General features: G+C 30.9%; 1 protein-coding gene across 1 annotated transcript in view; it reads right to left on the minus strand.

Annotated features, from left to right (window-relative positions):
* Nucleotides 1-8,061: 8,061 nt before the first annotated feature.
* The window catches only part of EIP78C (Ecdysone-induced protein 78C), a 63,773-nt gene continuing 49,666 nt past the window's right edge, over nt 8,062-22,168 (minus strand). Inside the window, exons 5-7 of the mRNA XM_051213853.1 lie at nt 16,698-16,803; nt 13,889-15,309; nt 8,062-12,063 (exon numbers count right to left, since the gene is read on the minus strand). Coding sequence (XP_051069867.1) covers nt 13,913-15,309; nt 16,698-16,803 — 1,503 coding nt within the window. The 3' untranslated portion in view covers nt 8,062-12,063; nt 13,889-13,912. The remainder of the gene's footprint in view (nt 12,064-13,888; nt 15,310-16,697; nt 16,804-22,168) is intronic.

The following is a 22,168-nucleotide window of genomic DNA, read 5'->3' on the forward strand; positions in this document are numbered from 1 at the left end:
AGTCAGATACAACGTAGGAATAGGCACATATATGCATCGGTTCAAGTTGCCACACCTCATTAGCACATCAAGATCAACACCAAATCCATAGAAGTAGTAAATTCAATGGTGGTAATATATAAAAGAAATATTACATATAAGGATATAGTACAGGAAGAAATAATTAGTTCGTAGAATGAAAGATATGAAGCGATTGTAATCTCATAGTTTAAGGGGAGACAGAGAGTGTATACACCTACACCACTGTGGTCGATTCTGAGCCATGTCATCAAGATTCTCCAACCATTGGTTACGATAGTCACGTGGACCCCAACCAAGTAGTCTGCATCTACCAACATGGCTCAGACCAGAAGTTAGTGACATCAAACACGTTTGATTATTATATAAAAACTTTGTAACTTCTCACATTCAGTATACTTACTTCCTGCCCATTGTCGTGTTTTACACCAATAGAAATTTGTAGCTCAATAACTCTGTTCAAAGTGCATTCCATGTCTTCATATTGTCTTAGTCAACTAAATTATATACTTAATTAGAAGTGACTTATAGAGTGAATTATCTTTAGTTAAACAACCGTTTAAAACCATAGAAGACAGGAGAGCTGTTTTCTAATTCTTGAGCAATCATATTTGATACAAAACAGCTCAATCAATTTTATGAAATACAATGGAAGATCTAAGAAACTATTTTGCTTAAAGAATTCAGGTTTAAATCAGTACTTTGTATATTCTATTTTCCTTGGTTTGTTCTACTGTTTAGTATAAACAGATAATCTATTAAAGATCAGTTTAGACAATTTTTCATTCTGTTATCTGTAAGATGTTCATCTTTATCTTTAAGAATATTATACTCTATAGAATTATTGGGAGTTTAAATCCAGTCAAACTGAAGTATTTTCAGTTAGGCAATCACGGATGATATTTTATTTAAATGATAATGAATCTTAAATAATTTTATATTCAGGGTAGTAGTAGTAGTAGTAGTAGTAGTAGTATTGTAGTGAACGAGAGCACAAGTGATGACAATCGAATATATTTGTATACAAAATTACAGAATGTTTTAGTAATATCTGAGAACCATATAGTAAATACTTCATTTATAGAAGATCAATCAATCGTCTCAGACTTTAATGTTCCTTTTTTTCCACAACAATCATTCTTTGTTCTTGTTCTCCTTTTTTCTTTAATCTACTTAACCTTCTACCACTTGTCATTTCACATGGTATTTACTACTTATATCTGTTAATATTAGTAGCACACACCATAGTAATATTAAGTTTGTTTTACTTCATAATAATTACATGTTTGTTTTTATTTAAGTATCTGCGCTTGATAAATTTCATGAACATTATTATCACAAATATTAGTAGATCAATTAATCTGTTATAATTCATTTTTTCTGTAGTTCAAATGATGGTACAATTACAAGCCTGTAATGAATTACGTAATTATTACAGTATTGTAGTCAACAACAAAAAATAATAATAATAATTTAAAAATGAATTATTTTTTCGCATTATCATGTCATGAGGCAAATAGAATCATATGAGTAAAACATTTTGTTGTCCTGTTTCAAATTTAATGAAGTTTGTGAGTTGTTGTTGTTGTTTTTTTTAAAGAAAAATAAAGTCTGATAAATCTGTTTTATTCATAATATAAAAATTTGTGGTGATTGTTGAACCATACAACACTGGAGAGGTTATTTGGCTCACTAATTAAATTCTTAACATTGGACATAAAAGCCCTTACAGAGATTTAAATCTATGATCTTCTGGCCTAGTGACAAGAACTTAATCTTTTGGCCATTAAACTATCTAGTAGTTTGTATTTGTACTAACTCCTTATAGTAATAGTATCACCAGTGACTAATTTTGAGGAGTTATTCCTTCAGTTCTAGAAAGAAATGATAATTAGGTAGATTCAAACATACCAGGAGCGGGGTATTTGTTAATGATATTGTACGATAGTTGAGCATTATCATGAGCTGATTTAAATAAGAAATGAAAACTATTGTATATCGCCTTAGTGATCTATATGTTAAGCGCTGTCCATCAGACTTAAAGATCTTACATCATTGATGAGCACTGGTGTAAGGTTCTAAACTAAGATGAAAAATCTATCCAGTGCTCTCTAGTTCTTAATGTTTATCTAGCTAAGTATATTTCGTGATGTAAACTATTTTATTTATGTTAGATAATAACTTCTGTAATAAATATACTGTTTCTCTTTCCATATGTAGCATATTTTCTCATATCGGATGTTTATTTAAATTCCAATCATTAGTTCCCTTCACTTTAATACTGTTATTTAGATCATTTTGAACTAAACTCGACCAAAACAAACAAATGGATCATTAGTAAACAAAGAGGAGTGCCTAATTTAATGTTATTTATTTACTTTGATAACTTATAATCATTCATATCAGTTAATAGTACGTATTCGGTGAATAATTTTCTCAGAAAGAGGGTTTTATAGATATTATAGTGATTCATTAGTTGAATTCATGAGTCAATTAAAGTTGGACCACTATAGAAAATCTAAAAGCACTGGATAGTTGTTTCGTCCGGTCGGCATTGTGGATGTGCATTACTGAGGAATCTCATACTAGAACGAAACAGCCATCCACTGTTTCTAGGATTTTCTATAGTCGTCTAGCTTTAATTGACTCATGAATAATTTTCTATTTGATAAATTTCTATATTATCTTCTTATTTAGAATCTTATCATCACTTGGTGAACAAATTAAGTTTCAAATAATAAAGCAAAAAAAAAGAAGAAATATGAAATATATTTGCCAAAATAAAAGTTTCTATGGTTACTATATGGCAATTTTTTTAAATTTTTGTTTGAAATATTTCCATAATATTCCAATGAAGTATGTAAGACTTCTAATTTAAACGACAAATTCCATTAATACGTTTCTTTTTTTTCTTTGTTTTTTTAATTTTTTTCTTTATTTTTCTTAAAAAAATTTGATCTCTAAAATACCAAATAACGATGAGACTATAATTTATGAAAAACCTGTGAGCGACACCAAATTGACACTGAGACTGTTCACCTAATAACTAAGACCAAATGGAAGTTAGAGAATATTGTAGGGGGATCAGAATTATGATTTTACAGTTAATGATTTTAAGATTTTCATCATGAACTAATGATGACATTAGCTATTGTGACGACGGACCACGGGTGAACTCGAGGAAGCTATAGGAGGCTCAGAAGGAGCCGAAGATATTCCATCCAATCACCTTTTGGAAGAATATTCTAGAATTCCTATATGTAGCTTCCCGATTGGACAATGCTAATAACCCCCTGTATGCGGATTAATGGACTGTAATGATGATTTCGTTCTTACTAAACACTATAAATACCCGAAAATTTTGTACTATAATTGACACTGTCTGGGGAACAATATTCCTTTCATTAGTCTTCTGTCTTCTCATTGTGACTTGGAGAGATTCTGGCGTTCTAATGGTCACGTTATACGCGGTATATCAAGAACAACCTTCTAGATATAACAGCTATAATGCCAAAAATTTAATTTATCCAAATCAATGAATAAGTGAATTTCGAGCCAAAATCCAAGACCAATTATACCTTATTGATTCATCCATAAATGATAATCTTGTCATTCATTCTTATTAAACAAAACTAGCACGAATTGTATACGTGTATTAAATTATTACTAATCATTCATTAGTATCCATTATGTTTGTTTTCAAATATTCTCTACATATTTAGTGATTAGTTTACTCTGAAGAAAGAAAAAGAAGAAAAAGTGAGATAGTTTAAACGAAGTTAAGGTTTTAAGAATTTATTATTTTTTCTAGATTTATGAATTACTTAATCTATTTCTTTTGTTGTTTGCTTCATTATATTTATTTAAAGAATTTAATAGAATAGATCTAAATTTATTTTATGGCTTCGAAAAGTGTTCTAGTGTGAAGCTGTGATCAATGAAGTTAATCTGTGTAGAATATGAGGCATTCATCCACCGAAGACAATGGAAAATGGTAGCAAAATATTGTAGATTGGTTGAATTTAAACATTAACACTGTCAAACACTTTCTCAGTGGTCTAGAGGTTAAGTGTTCTGGGTTCAATTCCCATGTACAGGATTGTGAATGCGCATTGTTAACGCATCTCATACTAAGACGAAGAGGCCTTTTCAATGCATTCAGGTTTTTAATGGTGGTCTAACATTGATCGATTTATGATTTCAATCATTAATTTAAAGAATGATATTTCATATTTCAGACAAAGTAATATTTGAATATTTTGTTGGTTTACCAATGTCATGTCCTTCTTAGTGATGATCTAGTTCTGTCGATCAAGTTGTAATGTGGTCATCAGCTTAAATGACTCGAAATCGCGTACACTATGTAAAGATATAAAGTGGTGATTAAAGATAATCAACAGGACTAGTCGATCATCAATAAGAAGGAACTGAAATACATAACATTAGTCACTACTCAATGATCAACCAACTGTAAGTTTATCTCAGTCCTACAGGAGATCAGTTGCAGCCCGGATATTTCAGTGGTAACGTCTGCAACTGTGAATCTAGGTGACACGAGATTGAATCCGCCAGAAGGTATCAGTTCCCTCAAGATTACAGGTGTACCCTCCTGAAAGGTGCCGAATAATACAAAAAATATACCCCAGTTTTACTGACAACTACTTCCTTAAACTAGGGAATTTCTTGATGTAGCGGATTACGATGGGAAAGTGATAAGAATTACTTTTTGAAACAGATCCCATGTTTAGAAAGAAAGCGTTGTAGGAAGCTGATACTGTAGTGAAGGAAGAAGTCAGGTGGAGAAAACCAGTTTAATGTTTAATACGTAATTACATAGTTGCCTAGCACTCTTCTGCTGCCAGGTATTCTCCTTCCGGCGGTTGTTTCATGCTACTTATATCTGTCAACACAAGTGATATGACGGGAAGAAAAGTCAAAATTCGATTGATTTACTCACTATGAGTTTTGTTCAACATTACTTCCGTTTTGATTAAATGTAATGATTACTCAATGTAGTATTTGTTTTGTTTTTTGTATGATATCTTATTCTGTATAACGTACAATATTCGTATATGACATGAACTATGCTCAGCATATGATTTGTCATAACTGAGTATTTTTTATATGTGTGATTTCATCTTAATTATTAATCAAAATTTGTGTACAGTCATTATATAAATGAGTGTATTTTCGACTAGGGTCGTCGTCGTTGTTGTCATGCTCACGTATACAAGTCTTGTGTTCTTACTTTCGCGTCGTGGGAATTGCAACTAATCAGTACTATGAAAAATATTCTCTGATAATCACTCTCAAAGGCTATTTTAAAGTCGACTGAAAAACCTGTGATGCCTAGAAAGTATTAAATACCCATTTCCTCAATATTTTGGCACGCATGATCAAAATACATTTATTCAGGGAATAAAAATTTGAAGCTTTCCGTTTTCACAGAAATCGAAAGAAAAATATTTTCATTTCAAATAAATCAAATCTCTAAAAACAAACTATATTTTTCATTTATTTATGTATTGACAAAAGTACTAGGTTACATGTGGATTTTGAGTTTAGTTGATGAATCTCAGAATATATTCAAGAGATCTCAGGAGGGAAATTAGTCAGTTTATTTGATTTGGCGTTGTATTTAATTCAATTGAGTTAGTTGAAGAATTTAACTGTAATGAAATTCTACGATATATATATTGTAAGATTGTTTTACATGTAACCCAAATTGGACTCGATCCAATGTAATCTAATTTGCTTTGATTGCGTCGACAACGAGAAACAAGCAAAGTGAGAAAGATTTTGATTATAAACTAACGATATCCAAAAGAGCTATCAAAAAAGTAGGTGTCGGTAATGTTTATTTCTGGTTTGGGAGGTCAAAACTTTAATGTTCAATTCTCAATGAGGGGACAATACCATTAGATGAAACGATTACATTTTAAAATTCAGTAAATTCATGATGGGGAACGATTATTAATATATGTTGTTGGTGGGTGAGTAATACTAACAAGATTGCTTCTAAGTAGTATGTAGCGAGAAGTGTCATATACACGACATAAACAATGGTCGAATCTAAGGTCTTCAGGTTTCGTTGTGGACGCTTAACCTATAGGTCACTGAGTCGACATACAATGGATTACATTTCTAACCTCAGCCAATTCGTGATTTTGCTTAACTATCTTTCAGTGTCATTAGTGAGTAACTATATAACATGACATAGAATTACTGATTGCATCATACTCAAAAACGGTATCAAATCGGTAAGAGAAGCGTCAAGCCGATTTCTTCATAGTGAGAAACCATAAGAAATCATATTGTAAAGGATTTATTCTTTATCAAAATGACGAATTGTATCATATTATCAATGAACTAAATTTCGGAATATCAATCATATCGATCAGTTGAATCAGTTCATATTACATATTGGACGTGAGATGTAATGAATATGAATTTTGTAACTTATTCGATTTTTTCTGTAGACATTATAATATACATTGTTCAAGATGAATTATAAGCTTTAAATGAACTTCTTAATGTATACTAAAAGAAAATATTTCTGTCAAATTATGAGTGATTTTTCTAAAACCTATTTAACTATTACACAGTTTCACTGACAATTGAACTGGGCCTAGTCAATAGGTGTAGACCAACTGGTTAGGGTCTGGGTGATTAGCACAATCAATGGTAAGAGATCGTATGATTTAGTTAAGAATCGTTCGCAATGGCCCAGTTTCATTCGCTCTCTATTATTCTTTAGAACCTGAGCCCAAAAATCCCAAACTTTTTAATTGATTTTTTCTTATGCTTAATTTTCTCTACTATTACTACTACCACTGATTGTGTCACTATTTCTATTACTCTGGGATTAGTTTTGATAATTTTATTTCACTGTGCTTATGTAGTATAGCAGCTTGAGCCCATGTCCATATGCATCAGGTCTTAGGTGACATATCAATGACCGATTGATTAGATGGTTTTCAAAATTTTGAATCAAAAGAAAAGTATATTTAATAATAGATGTTTTTCTTCTATTCCAATAAGTAGAGAAATTGCATTCCCGACATTTCGTGACTTAATATAAGCTACTTCTTTAGCGTAGTCGTTTCAGAAAGCAGTTTGAATTATTATAAGTCATTATTACTTTCCAACCAACACCAAAGTCGGAATTTTCAACACAAATGTCAAGACGGTTCTACTGTATGGGGCGGAAAATCGGTGAACTACGAAAGCTATCATCCAGAAAATACAAGTGTTTATTAACAATTGTCTACGCAAAATACTTGAGATCCGTTGGCCAGACACTATCAGCAACAACCTACTGTGGGAGAGAACAAATCAGATCCCAGAGGAGAAAAAAATCAGATAGAGGCGCTGGAAGTGAATAGGACACATATTGAGGAAAGCACCCAACTGCGTCACAAGGCAAGCCCTCATCGGGAACCCTCAAGGTCAAAGAACACATTACGCCCAGAAATGGAGACAGATGTAAGAATGAACAACAACTGGATAGATCTAGAAAAGAAGGCCCATGACAGAGTGGGTTGGAGAATGCTAGTCGGCGGCCTATGCACCATTAGGAGTAACAGGCGTAAGTAAGTAAACCCAGTCGTTATTACTTAACAATAAGTAACTTGGGATTTCTAGCACTTTTTATTTAATTAATTAGCTAACATAGGTAATTTTTGTTTGAAAACATTTCTCACCACACAGCTACATTAATCGAAGGAATATTTCAAACCAGGGATAGCTGAAAAACAGCTTACGAAGTCAGACATGTCCAATTTTAGTCTCACTCCAGAACGAATTAGCTATTCAACACCCTCTATCTCGGAATAAATGATACTGTTATTTAGTGCCGAAAACCAAATAAAATAAGAAGATTCATTGTTCTGCCTGTCAGATTTCTTTATTAATATTTTCCATTAACCATTACATGTTAACCTATCAACAACCGAATACTAACCATTTGATTAATTTATAAAACATAATCAGAGAAGGGTTTTGTGGATGACAAGTTCCTTGATGTCTGTTTACTGAACTAGTCTAAAAGTGATTTTCAGTTATACATGCGTTATTTGTGTAAGGGTTTGTGGTAATTATTGAGTTTTTAATTAACAACATGAACTGATCTAAATCAAACAACCAGAGAAAATTACAAGTCATTGGAGTTATTTTGTTCTAGTATGGAATTCCTCGGCAATCTGCATCCAAGGTCTCACTAGGAAATTATTAACGTATAATTTTAATAGTTGAATGAGTCAATGAAGAACCTGGAAGCACTGAACGGTCGTTCCATCCTAGTATAGGACTTCTCAGCAGTGCGCATCAACGATCCTGCCTCGCAAGATTCGGAGCCAGGACCTATCAGTCTCGTGAACGAGCGCTTAACCACTAGATCACTGAGACGACATCCAACGCTGTTAATGTCTGATTTCAACCAATCCAAGAAGTTGTGCCACTGTCCACCAGTGCTTCCAGGTTTTGAATGAATTGATAAGGTCTTATTATACTTATATCATTTTTACTTAAGTCGAATCAATGAAAAACAAAGTACACTTTATTATATATATGTATATATACATACATATGATTGTATATATTTTTTATATCACTTTTATGGAGGAACAATAATAATTTGATGAAACCAACCAGATAACGAAACAAATGAATCAATTTTAAAAACAAAAATCCATGTGTTTTTTTTCTTTTAACACGACCAATGAAAAATTATTCCACAGAGAAACAAAAGTTAAGAGAGAAAAAAAAAACAAAATATTGAACTGTTTGTATAAGAAACAGGATAAATGATGAATTCGTGGAAGAAATGAAATAAGCAACAGCGGTAGACTCGATTAACTAATTTAATTCACTCAATTTTGTATACATTAAAAAATAGGACAAGACAAAAGAAACAAAACGGTTCCTGAGATAATGACTATTGAAATGTCTTTTGTGCGTATTAGTGTTAATGATTAACTATTGATTCAAATGTATAAGGTTGTAAAGAATGAAGATGAAAGATAGAGTTCATTCCAAGAATATCAATGAAGAATACAGAATGAAAGTAATAAAGACTTTAGGAATTAATCAAAGGGAAATTTGTAATCACAAACAATATATATATATATATATATATATATATATATACCGTTTATATTTTCAGTTGATTATTGAATACAAATGATGAAAACAATGAATAATTCTGTCTCTGTTTTGTCTTTTCACACAAGTAGTATATGTGTAAACAATTGTTTGCTTTTTCAATAGAAAGAGAAAAAAGGCGGATATATCATACCATTCATAGTATGGTAAGATTGTAAAACACAGAGAACAGTATAGATTGCGTAATGAAAGAAAAATGAATAAGAGTTTAGTGATAATTTGATTAATTACCAAAATGAAAGAATAATAATAAACAGAAACAATATGTTTCATTTTGTAAATGAAATCACACCATTGCATTTACAGAGATTTACGTGCACACACAAGAGAACCGAAATAAACATACACAGACAATAATAGATACTCCTTGAAGGATCATGACGAGAACAAGGATTACAAAAGTAGTAATAATAATATAATCAGTAGTATCAATAGTAACATTGACAATAACTGTAATAGTAGTAGTAGTAATTATAATAATAATAATAATAATATCACTGTTATCAGAAATGTAAATATTAATTAAGCAGGTTTGACCAATAATTAGCAATGTCAAACAAACATATAAACAAGCAGGTAACAACTATTCATTTATATATGAATATATATCTATCCATATATACCTTACTTTATGAATGAGTACAATAGAATACAAAATAAGGTTGGTTTTTTGTTGTACAAAACAAAACAAACGAAAAAAAACAGTGATCATTCGTTAATTAATTAATTAATTAATTGATGAAATCGACTATTTCGCTTTCATTAGATATTAATTCAGTCTTAGATTAAGCTTACGTAATGAACAATTTTGATGGAATGAATAACTAATAGTAATTATATATATATATATATATATATATGATTGAAATTAACTTTAATTATCCCAATGACTATTTTATTTTTAATATTAAAATTCACAAAATACCAACAAACAAACAAAAAATAATTCAACAGATGTAATCAGTAAAGAACAAAGAAATTTTTAAAAAGAAGAGGTAAATATTCACGGTTGATAAGTTTTATCAAGGAAATGTGTACAACCATGTCAATATAACTTTCATCTGATTGTACTTATCATGATTAGACTAGTTAGTTGAAATAGTAGAAAAGGAAAATTTAGAAAGAAAAGAAGACAAACTTGCCAACAGCAACAACAACAAGAAGAAGAAGAAGAAGAAGAAAGAATCATGCAAAACAGAACATAAAGAAATAGAGAATAATCCGAAGAGAGAATATAAGCTAACAATTAGAATACTTAACATGTTCATACATATATATATTTGTTCATATATATATATATATGATTTTGTAAGCTAATTATATACCTGATAAACTATTATAGTTTGATCATGATCAAATTGAAAAGGGATATATAGAAACTAACAAATAATTAATTTTAATTAAACAAAACCTGATTAGTACTTATGTTGTAATGAGAGGGCAATAAATAATAAATAAATAATTGATCATTGAAAGCACAATGGAAAAAAACAAACAAACAAAAAAGAACCATGAATTCTTACAGAGCCAAAATAACATTAAATTGTAAATTATATATATGTTATGCAAAATGAGGAAATAGTGAACAACAACAAAATAACAATATAATGATATTGTAAATGTCGTACATACAAACGCATGGATAACAACAACAACGACAACAAGAAAAAAGACAAATTAAGACTATAAAGCGTATAAACTTAATTAATTATAAGAATATATGAATTCCCTGAGTAATTGTAATGTAAAAGGTGAAATTATTCAATAACTAATTAATTCATTTCTTTTTAACTAATTCGCACAATAGACATTATCATACTAATAAAGATTGGAGGAAAAACATAAGTTAATTGATGAAGGTAGTATATGAAAACATTGAATATAAGAAGAAAAGAGTTTAAAGTAAAAATAATAATAATAATAATAATAAGACAAACAAATACCTGAGTTGAATATTGAATAACCCTGAGATGAGAATAACATATATATGTATATGCAGATACTCTTAATATCCTGATGGTATTATTTCTTTTTTCCAGAGTAATACAAAAGTGATGATAATAATAATAGTAATAATAATAATATAGCTACATAAAATATTTGTAGAACATTCAATGAAACGTTATAAGCCCTGAGATAAGTTAAATACAAATGTCATAAATGAAATAATAAGTAATGATGTTACATTCAAAGAGTTGAATAGACAGTTCAAGACTACTTAACATAATACAATATTGTTCCACATCTTGATATACTTGTTTTTTTAAACTCTAAATAATTTCGCTGATAATATTAGCAGTAATAGGAAGAGTTGGTTGGGTGGAAAGGAACAGGTGGAGGGGCGGAGAGATTGAGGGATTTAGAACGATAACCATGATAATAATGATGACGATGATATTTCCAAAAAAAGGAAATGTGAAAACTTTTAACAAAAAGTTAAAAGACATAATTAATCTTTAGTCCCTGAGATGAATATTTGTAATTTTAAAAAAAATACAGTGAACCACAATAAATTAATCCCTGTGACATGTAAACACATGTATGTATCCATACATCATAAGTATGTATGTAGTTGAATGTAATTTTCTATAATTGATGAACATGTAAGTCATTGACTGGATTACATTTGTGTATGTGTGTTTTTTTGTTGGTTTTCTAATATGTAATGCTTAGAAATAAAATTGTTGGTTTCTTTTAGAGAATTCCCTGAGAATTAGAAGAAGAATTCAATTTGCAAGGATAAGGATTGAATACAAATATGTTGATTATAAAATAAAGTCTTAAGAATTGTTTTATTTCTTCCTGTATGTTAATCAATGATAAGAATTTGGATAGTCATTATTGACAAGTTTTATTTTACATATAATTCCGGAGAGAAATTTCCTACAAATTGAAATAAACGAAAGAAGATACAGCAATTACGAGCTTTTGAATTATGATGAAAGATTGTTTCATTGAATAAAATGAAATTTTTACGGATTTTTGTCTTTAAAATACTAAAGCCGTTACAAATCGGAAACCACTAACAACATAGTGGATCCTTGAATGTATACAATTCAGAAAGTAGAATAGCCATTTTCATACCCAATTTTATTTATTATAACTTCTGATGACTACCATTAGTGAATACTAAGTCCTCCTGAGGCTCCTCTGGGGCTACTGCCGGTCCCAAGCCTGGATAAAGCAGGAGGGTCGGGTATAGGGTTAGCAACCCCACCCTGTAGAAAACTAACTCGCTAAAAAACGCTTAACGAACATTATTTCTCATTTCTTAGTATCATATATAATAACACTGATTTACCGTACCCAGCATTAAGTTTTCAAATATAATTCATAAAAAGTCATGAAACAGTGCCACGAAAGGTTTCCGAATAGTAGAAGTTGTAAGGTCACCTAGAAGACAGCATTTTATCATCTCCACCAAATAGAATTATATCGCCTGTGTATTTATTCTAAGTCAATTTACGAAATCATTCTCTCTAAAAGGAATTCTATGACATAGCTTGATAAAAATAAAACCATATTTAAGTAGTACATCCACTACTAACAAAACTTTAAAATTAACGAAATCTAGAGAACAATTACCAGAAAAAAATAAATCAAAGAAGTATGATTTATTTTAAACTTTTTATTCAAGCACTAAACCTCTCTGAAATTCATTTGATTTCAAAGTAACCACAAGAAGTATAAAACTAGACTATGTAAAACCTTAGTAATACTATGATAATAATACGGTATTGACAACGTATGAAGTTCTACGTTGTTGCTGATCGGCTGATAATCTCTTATTTTTTCTTGAGCTACTGATTAATTATATGATCTGACACTAAATATTTCTTTTTTTGTTAATATCGACAATGAACATATATATATGGATCTAAACAAAAGAGAATCATATACATGGTAGAAATAATAATGAGAACGACTGAACATTGAAAATATAGAGGGAAGGTAGGCATGAAGAAATACTGGGATTCAAGATCAAGAGGAAGATAAAGGGTGAACGATCCTGAAACATGTCAACCGAAGTCTTCAACCACTGACTGAGGTTATCACACAGACCATAACCAGGTGATCTCCATCTACTAATATACTTCAGACTAACAGTCAATGACTTCATGGACTGACAAGAAGTGAAAAAGACGTAAAGCGAAATGATTCGAAATAATTAATACACTACCGACAACTTTTAGAGAAGAAAGTGAACATAAAGAATACAATTTAGGACGAAAAAATAAAATCAAGAAACAAAAAGCATGGAATAATACAAATGCTTAGGATTAATAGGAATATGTAGAATGAATTTATTTACGTCACTGTCATCGGTCCTGAGTTATATTACTTAATAACCCCAAAACAACTTATTAAAATGATCAATAAGGAGGTCCACATCTCATGATATGGTTCAAGAAAACAGTTAGAGACTATGTTGTTTTGTTCACCTCCCGACTTCATCTAGCTTACTAATACATCGACCAGTATTTTACGCTGAAATAACTGATAGCTATAAAATGTGTTATTCAGTAAACAAAGTTACATAAACTCATCGGTCGATTTAAATTTTTACATGATATCTTATGCTTAACCCCTGTATAACTTATTCAGTGGTTCTTCTATAAGCTATAAATGTTTTAAATGTATATATACACCGAATACACTGTATTTATCATATAAGTGAAAAGTAGATTATTTAAGCTGTATAACTCACGAATTATAATAATTCACCAGATATCTATGTATCTTGTTGTTCGCATGATAAAGTTTCATTAATAGGTGATAATGCATTTAAATTATGCTTAGTATCAGGAGTATTATTCATTAGATCTGACTGTGAGATTGGTGAGGTATGATATTGTTGATGATGTGATTGCTGTTGGACTTCTGGTGTCCCACCATTTGAACTGATTGCATGATCACTTAGACCATTATTACCATTATTATTATTATTACTGTCGGTATTCATATTTGTCCATAAAGGTGGCAAACTTTCATTTGTACTACTAGGATGAATTATATTATTATTGTAAGATGTGGGAGTATTAGAACGTGAACTATGGTTTTTAACCGAAATTACCGATTTATTTAAATTCATATGATCATTTTGATTTTGAGTCGATATCATTCCTGTTGATTGTACTGATGAGGTGACTTGACGTTGTGGTGAGGTTATTGCTGAAGAACAAGAGTATTGAGATGATTGTAAAACAGATACTTGACTTCGTTGGTGTTGTTGTTGTTGTTGAGGTGATGGCACCAAGTAGTTTGTTGAAAGCATTTGTGTAGAAGAAGGAGAACAATCTCTGGAATTTGAATATGTATTCGAATTGGATGGATTATAGGTTATTGAATTATCATGATAATTAAAGTGTCCAGAAAATGCATGTGATTGATTATTTAAAGGTGAATCAGAATTTGATGTTAAATTTGTAGTTGACGAATAAGATCCTCTCATATGAGATGAATCTGGAATTAAATGTGATTGTTGATGAATTTGATGTTGTGAGTTTTGTTTTTGAGTAACATCGTGTATTTGACCATCAGAAGAACAATGATCAATATTACCAGTTTGAATTCTATTTCCATTGTTATTATTATTGCAGTAAACCATATTTCCGTTAATTGAACAAGATGGTATCATATTGGAAATATCCGATCTATTAATAGATTGATTTGGATAATGATGATGAACAGCTTGTGGAATAGATGCTGTTGAAGAACCATAACTTAATGGTGTTGTATTTGTGACATCACCATATGGAATAGCTTGTGGGCAAACAGACGAAATATTTGGGCATATAGGATATGAATTACCTGTATGTTGAGAAGGATTAGGAAGAGGTGTTGATGCACCATGATTGGATATAGGTACAGTAGAAGTATCTTCATGTGGAATATCATATGTTTCAGCATATAATGGTGCTAATCGTGTACGATACCAATTTTCTCTATACCATCGAATACATAATTGTACTTCATCCCCAACTGTGGTCGCTTGATTAATCACATTTCGTACTTGCCCAATTAAGGTAGACTCTCTTGGTCTATTACGTTCTAATTGCATACGAAGAGCAGCTAAATGATGATCTTGCATAATGGCTACTTTATTCGGTTCAATCAAACCATAACGATCTAATAGATTTTTTTAAAAAGAATATAGTTAGACAAATCCTACGTCTTAGGTGCTCATCACAAGTAAACAAATCGAAATAAATTATAAATTAGGCTAGAAACGATTACGAAATCATAAGACAGTAACAGTTTATAAAAGATGTTATCACAGAACTATGGGTGGTCACAGATTTGATATAATTCAATAAAAAAATAATAATCATATCCAAATGTACTTTCTTGAGTCTAGTTTCCATAGTACCTACTATGAGTCAAATGAAAAGCTTGAAACTGACCAAAAGAGTAAAATATGACAAGAACTTGAGCCGAAATTGACATTAGTGATGTTGCTCGATACCCATAGAGTTATATCTCACTGTTATAGAAAATCACACTTCACCCAGCAGGTTGGAATTTCGGACCCTATTTTTAGTAAAGTCTAAGACGGTCATGTAATAACATTAGTTTTTTCATACTGATCTCTTAAAACTCCCCAGAAGTCAAGAAATGTACAATACACGTTTATTTAATTGATACCTTAGGTAAATTCTTGAAAATTATTTATCGTTTTCATAGACTGACAAAACATGACTGTCTTATACTTACTTCAAGGTTAAACATATGAATAGCTTGTGGTTTCTATACATAAACCAGCTTGAGTCAAATTACCCTCTCCCTATTTGTTCAAGGATCAAGATTTAGTAAATTGGTGGATATATCAAAGTTGGTTTCGAACATGCAAATATTCTTTCTAATAAATATCTTAATTTATACTATATCACATGTCTTGTTCATGTTGTCTGGTCTACTAGTAGTTCTTTACATCTCGATCAGCTTTCATAATTACCACACATTGTGAAAATGTCTAATGGAAAATGTCATCAAATATGTGTAACTGTACAAAATACGTGAATAACTTTAGCTTAACTAGGAAGAACTGTCTAAATCTGTCATCAAGATAAATACAATTTATGATATAGTACATAATTGGGAGTTATAGTGAGAGGTTGTGATTAATGGAGTTTAACCGTATCCAGTGTGAGAAAAGTATCAACCTCAGGCAGTGGGAAATGATCGCTCATTGTTGTGGATTGATTAAAGCTAGGCATGTACAATACTGAATGCCAACTCAGTAGTCTGAAGGTTAGGCGCTTATAGTGAGGAAAAAGGTCCTAGATTCGTTCCCCAGTGCAGTCATGGATCTGTACTGATGAGGATCTTCCTAATTTTAAATTTTTGTCTATCTATGATCAATCACCGATGGTGGTCTAATTAAGAATGTAACAAATAACAAATACACTATTTACTAAACAACATAATATTTCATCTGATTCTACAAATTACTTAGATTATTATTACTATTACATTTTTATTCTTTTTTCACAATTAAAAAATTGCTAACAACTTACTTGATTTAGTGATGACAGCAGCACAACAAAGAGCAACTTCGGTGTCGTTCAGCACTAATGAATTGAAATTTTCGGAGAACGAGAAAATTGAGCACACAACACTCGGCTGATAAGGAAAAGAATTTAGTAAAACAAAAAAGGGATATTTTATTGTATATTTTTCTAAAGAGAGAATGATATACTACATATATAAATTAAGGGAAATTACGTTAATGGTGCCCTGTCGATAGGCAATTTCAAAGATAGTACATGTCACCTCAAAGAAAAATCAAATTCCTATTCCTGTTATTGTAAGATATTCACTGTACTGGTTAGTTAATGTAATTGAATAAGAATTGATTTTGGGAGAAATTTAACAAACACGTCACGATTTAATATATCATCAATAAATATTTTATCCACCATATTCATTGATGACATCCAATTTGACAAAGAAACTTGGTGGTCTGAAATAAACGCACTTACAACATGATCTGAAAGTTCTAGATTGGATCCTTGATATGGTTATGGATGAGAATTTTCGGTGAATCCTGTACGAGGGCAAAATAATTATCCTGTGTTTTCTTATTTTCACATGGATTTCAAATGATCCCAATCCATGACAAACACTACTTATCAATCTCCATAAGTTCCCTCAAACAAATGAAATCTTAATTAACCAAAAACAGCTAGAACTTGAATATTAACCAACTCCAATTACACCAAATCATTTAATTACTGTAAATTATCGGCTTCTACTCAATGAAATATACATGTATAATTAGTGACAATTTGTATAACCTTTAAAAAGTTGATCATTTATCGTTTATATCATTTATCAATCATCAAATAATAATAGTGTACTAGGAACGTTAAGTTATAGTAATGTATGTAAGAAATAAGAAGTTTTAGACAGATACATGACAAATAAAGCATGAATTGTATTAAAAGATTACATTATTATATAATTATAATTATGGCGCCCATTTCACTTATCATATACATACTTACAAACAATAACAAACGGATGCAAAAATATAAACGGGTACACAAATACTAACAAGAACAACAAAAAACTTGTGAAAAGATATCTGTACAGAAATACACATACAAATATAGACAAAATATACATTACTGTTGTACATTGATTCTCTATTCGTACGTGCAATAAATTTGAAAGTTTAGTACCTGGGTTATTTATTATAAACGAGCACTAGTGTATTTCGATACAGATAGTCATTATTATTATTATTATTATCAACATGGTAATGACATGAATACATATTTGTCATAACGACTATTGTATCAATTATATGTGTGTGAAGATGCGTATATATATATATATATATATATATATATATATATATATAAATTAAGTCTTGTACAGATGAAAGCAACAATAATCAACCGCATTCACCTAGAATACACAAATATACATGTTTATACAATTAATAAGGGAAATTTTTCGGGTGAAAATAGCCGGAAGTTGTAATATATATATACCCTGAGAAGTATTAGTAATGACACTAATGACTTTGGCAATAATATGAACTGTGACTTTATAATAGATAGTTCGATTAATGAAAATGTGTAAATATGATTATTAAAAATTGATTAAAATATTTCTGGTATAAATAAAATACATTGAATACAAGATGAAATAAACTAGCAAACATTTAGTCAATTGAACAGTTGAATATGGTATCATTGTTGATCAGAAATTCGATCAGATTATTCATTGAAATTATTGTGTCACTGTTTGATTTGTGTGCTTGTACGTTCATTCCAACTGATAAATATGATTGAGCATATACATTTATATTACTAACTAAATAGTAAACAGTTTATTAAATAAAAATAAATTATATGTAGCCAGTCTGTCAAAATTGTGCTATTGTCGAAGAAAAGTTTTAAAAAACTTCCTTTTGATTAATGTTATGAAGTAATGGACTGCTTGAAAGAACCTAATGCCAAGTTGTTTAGTCTCAGTACCTGCCTTATCAAGTCCTATTGATGAAATCGCTATATATTTACTGATTCAAAATGACTTGGCTTGGTGTTTGGATAGAATCAACAGGAAGTTCTATATCAAACTATTGTGTTGATCAAGATTTCTAACCAGATATACATTTTGGCAAATACAAAAAATACAAAAAGTATGGTACAACTACATAGAATCGTTACTAAAGGTATCTAATATCATTTCTATTTGGTTTCATGAACAACGATTTAAGAATGATTTTATTATTAACCTGCCCTCTTTAGAAACTGATATAGACCACTGGAAATGTGTGAATTTTTGAATTACCAAGCAATTAAGGATAGTTTGAATTCTTATCAATGCAGTGTTGTAGTCTGGAAACCAGACATAAGGTAAATTGTATCAATCATCACGGTCATAAATAAAAATTTAATTCTGAACCTAACATTCGTAATTCATTTATAATACGGTTTTCCAGTTTCGTTCAGTGTGACAAATTAAACTGTCCATTTAAATAACAATAGGATAATACTAACGCAATTTCAACAAAACATCGATAAGATAACTACTTATAAAGTCTTTCATATATAATTACTGTTTCATTGTTGCATTTATTTTAATTATTTGTAATATCTCATGAAAATCACGATAAATGTATTCCAGTTACGACTTTATTTTACGCAGTTACCCCAAATCAATTAGATATGAAGAAAAGCATGCTATCCATGTGACTATTAATGTGATTGCAAATAAATCGTATAAATACAATGGAATTTAGTAAGAGCATTACTAGCTGGCTGATAATTTTTGACTTAGTTGAGCAGATTAACATCAACATGGTATGCCTCTACAGAAACATGTGGTACAGCAAGTTTGATATTGTAGTGAAATATCAACAAACATATCATAGATAATTGTAACTTAGTCATTAGGTACAACTTGTACAGTTGGTTTTAAACAAAATTTCTACATGTGGGAATTAAATAGTACAAGGACTAGACAAGCATGAGATTGATCACCACCCAGTGATCAATCAATTGTGATTACATCTCAGTCCTACAGGAGGTTAGTCACGGCTCGGATAGTTCAGTGGTAACGTCTCTGACTGTGAAGCTGGGTGACACGAGATCGAATCCGCCAGGGAGCACCAGTTCCCTCAAGATTACAGGTACACCTTGCTGACGAGTGCCAAGTAGCACGAAACCCGGGTCCAGGGTTTCCTGTTGACTACCTCCAACCAACATCTAAATCTCAATCCATAGTGCCCACATTGTCGAGTCACCTAAACTGGTGGCCACATTGCAACATGATCGATAGCACTCGATCTGCACTAACAAGGACTAGACAAGCATGACATTGATCACCAACCAGTGATCAATCAATTGTGATAGTACAACTCAATTAACCAAAATGAAATTGGGGGCGGAGGGGGAGTGTGTTTCAAATCGAGAACTGAATGACTAAGTCAGTCAGTCAACTACAATGTAGGATCAGGCACATATATGCATCGGTCCACGTTGACATACCTCAATAGCACAACAAGATCAACATCGGGTTCATAGAAGTAGTTAATTTAGTGGTGGTAATATATGAAAGAAAGGTTATGTGTAAGAATATAGTACAGAAATAAAGGAAGATATAGAGCTTTTTTAATCTCATAATTTAAAGGAAGACAGAGAGTGTATACACCTCCGCCATTGTGATCATTTCTGAGCCATGCCATCAAGAGTCTCCAACCATTGTTTACGATAGTCACGCGGACCCCAACTAATTAGTCTGCATCTATCAACATGACTTAGACTAGACGTCAGTCATTTCAAGCACTGATGCCACGTTTTGGTTTGGCCGCCCCTAACTTTCTTACAATCATCCCCAACACCGGTTAGCATCGCACGTCGTGGTAATCGGTGTTCAGGCATACGCAACACATGGCCCAACAATCTCAGTCGATGAAGATGCACCACCTCATCAACTGATTTACCATCATTCCCTAATATCCTGCGTCTAACGTCACCATTACTTACCCGGTGATCCCAGCAGATGCTGGCAATATTTCTAAGGCATCTATGATCAGATACTAGTAGCTTACGAGTATCTCCTACTCTTAATGGTCACGTTTTGCAGTCGTAAAGTAGAACAGAACGAACTGCTGCGCATTATACTCGTCCTTTTATTGATAGACGTATATATCGCCTTCGCCATAGATGATATAAATTGGCAAAAGCCAAACGAGCTTTTCGAATCCGTGCAGAGATTTCGTCAGACACCAACCCATTAGGGCTGATCAGACTTCCATGAATGACTAAAAGTCAAATGACGATTAGTTCGAATCCTGTTACAATTTTAAACAACAAACAATGTACAACGTATATACATACACACAATAATATTTGATTAAAACAACTCTTAGTTAATGTTATAAATAAATAAGATTTATACTTTTCAATGAACATCCGATTTTTCACATTATTATTGTCATTTGTATTATTATTATTATTCAAGATTAAATTATTAAAATTTGACTCGCAAGTTATTTCAGTACTACACTTATTATTATTATTGTCATTATTATATAGCTATATCACTATAAACAAAACTATTTATAATATTGTATACAAACATCTACCTTCAATCACATCATTTCAATAAAGTTTATTTGTTTGCTTAATTAGTCAGTAATCAGTTGATTATTAGTATTATTATTACTATTATTACTGTTATTATTGCTATTACTATTATTATTATTACTATTACTATTATTATTATTACTGTTACCATTACTATTACTATTATCATATGTTTATTATTGAATATATCAAAATGTTTTTATAGTGTAATTTACTAAACTAATTAGAATAAAAATAAACGTTAAAATGTAATGTTTACGCATCATATACATGTATGTTATATAGAAAAAAATGTTTGTACGAAAGAACAGTTCATTGTTATTATGTTTTTTTTTCTAATGTTTCAATAAAGGTCTACTAGCTGACAAAACATGATTTCTCTATTAAAAATTTATTATTGAATTTCCAACTGAAATTAATACTTCATACTCATCTTTTTTTATAGTATCATACTGTTAATCCAGCTACTGGATTGTAATAGCTACATTCCGTGAAGATGTTAATAACTGATAGGTATTTTAAGTTGTCATCGATAATCGTTAGTTATATTGTAGGTAAACGTAATGCCAAAATAATACAATTTAACCAAGTTGTACTAGGCCTCCCACACTCCAATAACTCTTGACATAGCCGCCAACTGTTGAGAATACAAAAGAAAATATAGGATTTATTCCCGCCCCCCCCCCTCATACCGATTGACGATCATATAGAGGGGGGTAGTGTATCGGTATTAATACACATACTGATGTACTCATGGGAAACAGCCATTTAAAATGTGAATACCCATCACGTATAAAAATTGGAAATATCAATTATAAGCGAAATCCTTTTTTAAGAAGATTTGAGGAAATATTGCATTTCCTCACAATTTATCACATTTAATT

This window comes from Schistosoma haematobium, chromosome 3, assembly GCF_000699445.3.
Source record: "Schistosoma haematobium chromosome 3, whole genome shotgun sequence".
Taxonomy (NCBI): domain Eukaryota; kingdom Metazoa; phylum Platyhelminthes; class Trematoda; order Strigeidida; family Schistosomatidae; genus Schistosoma; species Schistosoma haematobium.